We start from the raw sequence: 7,828 nt of genomic DNA, 5'->3' as shown, positions 1-7,828 counted from the left end.
ACGACCAATTTTATTAAAAACGAACATCCCGATCACACTTAAGGACAACGTTTTCGAAAATCTGTTCAAAATAAACACCTAAGTTGACAAAGAACTTAACATTTTGTCTACCACATAAAAAAGTTGAAAACTTAAAGTCGCCGTGCAAATTGAGAAAAATATCTATCTACTATATAAAAAACTCAAAATTTTAAAGTTACCACGTAAAATTTCCATTAATATGTCAATTTACAATTTTTGTGATTCCGAAATTGTTACATGAAGTAGTTTTCGTTGCACGTAAGATATCCAAAGTTAATTGGAAAAAGTTTTTGTTTTTAGTGAATTTGCTTTCAAAGTTGATAAGTACAATGGATTTAAAAAGACAATTTTATAAAGGCAAAATTTTAAGAAATTACCTAATCTATACCTCTTTTTGTAAAAAACTATCTTATGTAAAATTTTTTAAAAAAACTATCTTATATAATAGATTTATTTGCAAAACACTACCTTATAACGATTTTTACCCTTTGACTGTTTAATTTAACCGTTGACCGTCACGTGACAGTCACGTAATTCTTTAAACCCACGTTTTTCACATACTCCTTCACTTCCTCTTTCTCTCTCCTTCATTCCTGGTTTTAACATACTCCTAAATTGCTATTTTTGTTCCTTTTCAACTTTCAAATCTCACATTAATGGCTTATTAATCCTCAATAAAAACCAATATTCTACTGTTTCTTCATGCGATCAACTGCAATGCACTGATTTTTCGGTGATTAAGCCGATTCTTCAAGCGTCGGAGTTCGTTTGGAAGAAGACGAATCTTTCTCCACTAGATTCTCTAAATTACCCATTTGTTGGTCTTACTTTCTGGGTTGAAAGAATGGGTTTAGAAGAAGAGAAATAAAATTTAATTTTGTTGGTTTTTAATAGGTTTTATTTTTAGATCGATTTTAATATTTGGGTTTTAAAGTTTGTGAATTTTGGTATATTTTTTTGATGTTACATGCTGTAATTTATACTTTTTCCCGTCTTTTATGTGTTTTTAATGCAAAACTAAAAAAAATTCATTGTTTGGATTGTTAGGAAGTATAATGCTTGTTTGTTCTTGATATTGACTATTATCATATGCTCCTTCCATTTGATCTATTTCTCAAAAAAAAAAAAAAAAAAAAAAAAAAAAACTAAATAAGCTTATTCCCAAGTTAATGCAACCCAACTATTGAGGAACGAGATTCAGTTTCTGTCAAATTAGTTAAAGTTGTGTATCAAATTAGTTAAAGTTAAACCCCAATTCAAGAAAGCAATTTCCTGCAATCAATTTGGGTTGTGAATAAAAAACGCGGAAATGAAGAAGAAGATGGGTTTAAAGAATCACGTGACTGTCACGTGACGGTTAAGGGTTAAGTTAAACGGTCAAAGGGTAAAAATCGTTATAAGGTAATGTTTTGCAAATAAATGTATTATATAAGGTAGTTTTTGGAAAATTTTTTTACATAAGGTAGCTTTTTACAAAAAGAAGTATAGATTAGGTAGTTTCTTATAATTTTCTCTTTTATAAATTATACATATTCAGTTTGAGATTATTGGTGGTTACTTAAAAATTTTTATTAATTTGAATCAAGTGACAATGTTTTGGAATTTATTTAGTACTTTAAATATTTTATTTGCTTTTAATAATTTTTTAAAACTAAACAAAATAATGGCAGAAATTTCATAATAAATAAAAGAAAATTTTCATACGGTGATTCTAAGTTTTACGGCTTTCTATGTAGTAGACAAACATTTTTAAAATTCGCGTAGTAATTCTAAGCTTTTAACTTTTTCACTTGATACAAAAATGTTAATGTTTTTGTTAAATTTACATTATTATTAATCATCATGACTAACTTTTTTCATAAAAAAAGATGTCAACATCACCCTTACAGACATTTATCGAAAACTTATTTAAAATGAGTACTTAATTTAACAAAGAATATAAACTTTTGTCTAGTGCGTGAAAAAATAAAAAGCTTAAAAGGACCATACGGATTAAAAAAATTTATTTACCATATGTAAAAAATTTAAGTGTTACCACGTGAATTCTTCCAAAATAAAATTAAAGATTAATATTGCTTGATTGGTTTAAAACTTAATCACTTAGAATTATCGTTAAAATGACTTGATGTCATGTTTGGGAATGATGATTTCATTTAAAAATTTAGAATTGACATAAATTTCTTGTTTGGCAAATCAAAAATTTTCAAAATTAAATTTGGTTCAATTTCACCATTGTTTATAAATGACTTAAAGTTAAAAATTTGAGAATGACTACCCAAATCTTGTCATTCTCAAATTCTTTATTTATAATTTCATAGTTAAAATCCATAATTAAAATGAAACACTTGTTCTAATGAATAAAAATGATAACACTTAAACAAGAATTTAATTACCAGCTGTCCATAATAATCTTGTCCGTGTTAACAAGACCAAGATTACTTAAACCAACACCATTCTCATCCTTAGTCAAGAACTCACAAACTGGTGTAAGCCCATAAAGTGTTTGGACCCCACCGTCGGGTCGGGTTTCAATTGAATAAGAAAGGATAGAATAGCTAGCTTGAATTCGGAGCATCCGATCAAGCATGGATGCAGCACTTGGGTTTTTGGTGGGTAATTGGGTCGCAATCTGGGCCGGGGATAAGTGTACACCCGGGCCAGCCCGTTTAATGATTTCAAGAACATCAAGTTCATATAATGCTCTCAAAACCATGGGTTGGGCATACCAATTTGCCATTGCCATGGCGAATGAGCATGCTTCGTGTTCTTTCATATGGGTTGCCATTTTTAGAAATATTGGGAACTTGAAATATTCTATAAATAGACTAGTAGTGTTATTTGGTTTAGAGTTATTGTACTAAAATTGAGACTCTTAAGGGGCTATATATAGTGTACAATCCATGAAGACCTTCCATTGTTGTAAAGGATCTCAGCTGCACAGTGTCATAGAGTGACAGGTTCATTAGTCAAATCTATTTTATTATGGGTCATAAAATTTGTGCTTTAGATTCATTGATTCACTTGACTACGCCTATGTCACATTGTGATGTATGAGATTGTTTTAATATGAAACGAGCTTATATAATAAATCTATTATATAATTAATCATTAAAATTATAAGTAATTATTTTAAAACACTAAATATACATAGATTGGTGTATAGAGATGATTTCACTATAAGACTGTCTTATTTAAAAAAATTTTAATACTAGAACTAAGAAATTGAGTATACAGAATTCAATTAGTGATGTACTTTCTCTGTTCTATAATGCCCGCTATATTTTCTATTTTTGGCAATTTCATATTACTTGCTACATTTTCATTTTTAGTAATAAAACAATCATTTAAAGTTCTACCTACCCCTATTAGATCTGGTTTAATTTATGATAATGTTGCATGTTTGTTTTTATGTTGATTATTTTTATTTCGAGCTCATCTGTTTTTTTTTTTGATTTTATGTTTTTTTCTTTGATCAGATTTTGATTATGATTATGTTATTTATTCTGATTATCTTTTTTATTTGTTTTTAATCCGAAAATCATGATCTGGTTTTAGTATTTACCAGATCTGTTTTCATTTATGATATTCTTGCATGTCGTTTTTATGTTGATATTTTTGTAATTTTGATCTGCTCTGTTTTTGTTTTATTTCATGTTTTGATTACGATTTTGATTATGTTATTTTGTTTTATCAGATTACGATTTTGCTCTGTTTTTGTTTTATCAGACTACTATTTTGATTATGTTATTTATTATGATTATGTTTTTGATTTGTTTTAAATTCCGAAAATCATGATCTGGTTTTAGTACTTGACCAGATCTGTTTTCATTAATGATACTCTTGCATGTTGTTTTTATGTTGATTTTTTTTAACTTCGATCTGCTCTGTTTTTGTTTCATTTCATGTTTATTTTAATATGATTATAAGTTTGATTATCTTTTTTTTTTGGATTATGTTTTTGAGTTGTTTTTAATCCGAAAATCATGATCTGGTTTTAATCCTTTACCAGATCTGTTTTCATTTATGATAATTTTGCATGTTGTTTTCATTTATGATAATCTTGCATGTTGTTTTTCTGTTCATTTATCTCATCTTTATGTTGATCTGATTATGATTTTGATTTATCTTATGTATTTTGATCATCTCTTTTATTTGTTTTTAATCCGAAAATCATGATCTGATTTTAGTAGTTTACCTGATCTGTTTTCTTTTTTGATAATCTTGCTGGTTCTTTGTATGTTGATGATTATTTTGATTTTGATCTGCTCATTTGTAGTCTTACTTCATGTTTATTTTGATCTGATTTGATTTTGATTTTTTTTTGATTAACTGTTTGTTTGGTTTTTAATCCGAAATTTAAGATTTGATTTTAGCCCTTTACCTGTTCTATTTTAATTAATGATAATCTTGCATGTTGTTTTTATGTTGATTAGTTTTTATTAGGTCTATTTGAATAATGATCTTTTTTTTATGATAATCTTGAAATTTTGATTATTAATTAGTTACTAATATTGATTAGTTTATTGAGTTTCACTTGTTTTGCTGTAGTTTTTCCTATGTCTGTTAATCACATTCTGATTTTTATTACGTAAACTAATATTGAATTTTTCCAATCCTTTTCAAAAAAATTTTATGATCTTAAACTAATGTACATGGTTGAGTTTTGATATGTTTTTTTATTATGTCTATTAATATTGATAAGATTATTATTATGTGTACTTCCTCTGTTCTTTTTTTGTTGCTACATAAGAATACGTTGCATCATTGCCTTTGGAGATGGAAACAACGGAAAAATCGTTTGACTCATTAACTGATGTCCAAAGAGAATGTATGAAATATGATAATACCTTTGGTTTGTGGTATGATCATTATTATTTGAATTTTTGGGAATTAAATTCTATTGATGATCCTGATCAAGAACCCCCACCTTGGTACTACGATTTACCAGATGAGGAGAATTATGCATTACTTGATAAGGTGGAACCTAAGCCAAAGCGGCCACGCAAGACGACAATCCGTGGTCTTAACTCATGAGCATTCTAACTATTATTTAATTATTTTTGATGATGTTTATGCTTATCGAAAATGTTGTCTTTTTGGCTATGCTATGTAGTGTGTCCCATACTAATGTGCTTTCTCAATGATGATTGTTATTTGCTTGATGATGAAATGGTGTGTTTCATTGCCACCTTAGATTACTTGACACGAGTAGGAGATATTAACATATTTATAACTTGCCATCTAATGTTGTTTCATCGCCACACCGATTTCTTGGTATGAGGCTGAAACTTAATAAAGTTACTGATTTCGCAATGGTTAATGTGTTTTGTCTTATTGCCATTTCAAGCACTAAGATGAGGCTGAAATACCAACATTTGCACAATTTGAATTTCAAATGATGTTAATCGTTAAATTTGAGAGTTAAATAAACGTATACAAGTGAAACTTGGAATGATGAATGATGTTTAACTTGCTAGTTTTTTTGTGTGAAATAACTACCTCAATGACTAAATGGAGAGGTGTGCATAAGTGCATAGTTACAAAATGTTGTCATAAATATTCTTTCCTTTACAAAATGTTGATCCATGTTTACATAACACTGTAATGATTTACAAAATGTCTACTTAACTAAAGTTAGACAACCCTTGTGTTCCAAAAATATAAGGGTTTTAATCAATGTCTACATATTGATAATTAATTTCAATCATCTTGCGGAAGATCATTGAGATTAATTATACCATGAGATAAAAATTGACGTGCTGCATCTATAAGTTCTTGCGGAATTTCTAATTGTCTAGGCAACATACCCAACCTGTCCAGTCTTTGTTTTCCAATGTCTGCATTCTTGTAGTTATTACCGCCTTTAGCTTTCAACACCTCTATCATGCATAGTTGATATTGTATCCAAGTGTAGGTCAAAAGCTTTGGTTCAAAAGTGTCGTACGCATCATTGACCGCCTTGATCAAATCATTAAGGTCTTTGGGAAACGACTTGAATTGAATTGATTGTAGAGCACTAAACAAACCCAAGTCTAAGATGTTCATATTTGGACTAGATGCCGGTGGACAAACTAGTCTAATGTTAAATCCATCTTTCTTGGCTTCTTCATTGAATGCGTGATCATTTGTTAAAATATATGGCTTGGCATTATCTGATTGAATCCAAATATCTTTCACCCCATTTGCTGGCCATTTTGATCTTATTATTGGTAGGACTTCATTGATTAGTTTGTCTCGAAGAACATCGCCTGTAACTTTTGTTATTGCTCTTAACTATGCTGTACCTGCTAGTCTGTTTTCTAACCTCCTCATTGCATAATAAATCTTTGTAAACGAAAATTTTTCTATTTTTCCATCCCACAACACTTCACCAGTGGAACTAATTTGAAGTCTTGCAACAGCTGCTATAAACATTACTTTGCCAATGAAATTTTTGTTTTGCACACACCTATATGATTCCTCCTCTTCCCAAGGGAATAAATAGTACCTCTGTGTTTCCCTACTCATGTAGAACCATTTTTCATCTATGTGTACGACATTATACATAAGACTGAATTTTGGTATGTTATCTACAGTAGGTGGTATTATTTGGGATATAATAAAGTTGATTCTTCTTATTTTGTGGCCATGAGAAAGTTTTGGTTTAATTGAATTTGTATATGCTCTAATATTACCATATTTTATCATTCTATAAACTTGTGAATGACCAATACCTAATGCACTTGCCATTGCTCTAATTGTGGTCCTCTTATCAATTGGAAAACCATTAAGCAGAGTCATGTCAAAGACTCTTGCTTTCCTACCAACTTTTCCTCTTTTTCACTATTCATTTTGCATTGATGTTTTGGCTGATTCCCACAGCCTTGCTACTATCCACTTAGATGTGTTATGTTGCAATGCAATTGTTTTTATTGTACCCCATGGCAAACGTCTATCTTGTTCTATAGACAAACAAGTTAATTGTTGTACATTTAACTTTCTGGTCTGAACTGACAGTTCCCTCTTATGACCTAAGGTTGCTGTCTTGTTGTTTGCTGTTGGTTCGGTTCAGTTTTTGTTTCCTCCTGTGTTAATGTTTGACTATGGCTAATGGGATCCTCTCAAGTCAAACTGACATCTATGTTTCCATAATTTTCACTTGTGTATTTCTCATAAATGTCAAATTCAGAATCTATATTAGGGTTTTCAAAGTAAGAAATAAATACCTCAATATTAGGATTAATGAATTCCTCTTCTTGAAGTTGAACCTTAACCATTTTCTTTTTTTGATTGCTTGTGCTTTATATCGTTTTCCCACTGCCTTCCCAACCCCCTAAAAACTTAACTAAAGTTTTGGCTTGTTGTTGGTTTTGTAGAATTGATGAAAGAAATAGGATTGAATCCAAATTCTTATGGACAATTTAAAAGTGGAGGACAGCAAAAGAAGGCAATGAATTGAAGAAGTGTTGAAATTTTATGCACAGTTCCATCTATTTATAGACAGTTTCAACTGTGTTGAAAATTTAATGTTGACTTTTGTGTAAAAATTTGTACTTTTGGTGAAAATTTGTAATATTGGAGGGAATATCTAATATTTGGGTGGAAAAATCTTTTTTGGGGGAAAATGAATCTGAAATCAGGTTTTGTAATCTAAAATTATGTTTTTAACCTAACAACCTATTTTTTCTTTTTTCTTTTTCAATTAACAATAATAAAATACTATACTCTATAAAGTAAACAATCAGCTACATTGTAGGTCTATCACTTTTTTTAATATGTGTGCCCATGCACTTTGTAGCAAGAAATACAGAACAGAGGAAGTATTTAA

At 29.6% G+C, this 7,828-nt stretch overlaps 2 protein-coding genes across 2 annotated transcripts in view; both read right to left on the bottom strand.

Moving 5' to 3' along the window:
* The window catches only part of LOC130825454 (uncharacterized), a 10,435-nt gene extending 7,579 nt beyond the window's left edge, over positions 1-2,856 (bottom strand). Inside the window, exon 1 of the mRNA XM_057690694.1 lies at positions 2,415-2,856. Within this exon, the coding sequence (XP_057546677.1) occupies positions 2,415-2,806 (392 nt within the window). The 5' untranslated portion in view covers positions 2,807-2,856. The remainder of the gene's footprint in view (positions 1-2,414) is intronic.
* A 2,865-nt stretch (positions 2,857-5,721) lies between these two features.
* LOC130824826 (uncharacterized) lies at positions 5,722-7,277 on the bottom strand. The gene is made up of 3 exons (XM_057689845.1): positions 7,137-7,277; positions 6,306-6,768; positions 5,722-6,173 (listed from the first exon to the last, which is right to left on the bottom strand). Exons 1-3 carry the CDS (start codon positions 7,275-7,277, stop codon positions 5,722-5,724), a joined length of 1,056 nt encoding a protein of 351 aa, XP_057545828.1.
* Between the last annotated feature and the right edge of the window lie 551 nt (positions 7,278-7,828).

The sequence above is a fragment of the Amaranthus tricolor genome, chromosome 10 (genome assembly GCF_026212465.1).
Source record: "Amaranthus tricolor cultivar Red isolate AtriRed21 chromosome 10, ASM2621246v1, whole genome shotgun sequence".
In the NCBI taxonomy this organism is placed as follows: domain Eukaryota; kingdom Viridiplantae; phylum Streptophyta; class Magnoliopsida; order Caryophyllales; family Amaranthaceae; genus Amaranthus; species Amaranthus tricolor.
This window is presented reverse-complemented; position numbering and strand designations above follow the sequence as displayed.

Coding starts and splice junctions, on each gene's coding strand:
- LOC130824826 (XM_057689845.1), bottom strand. CDS start 7,277: ATGGTTAAGGTTCAACTTCAAGAAGAGGAATTCATTAATCCTAATATT. Junction 6,769..7,136: donor AAAATTATGGAAACATAGAT/GTCAGTTTGACT, acceptor CCAATTGATAAG/AGGACCACAATTAGAGCAAT. Junction 6,174..6,305: donor GTTAGAAAACAGACTAGCAG/GTACAGCATAGT, acceptor GGATTCAATCAG/ATAATGCCAAGCCATATATT.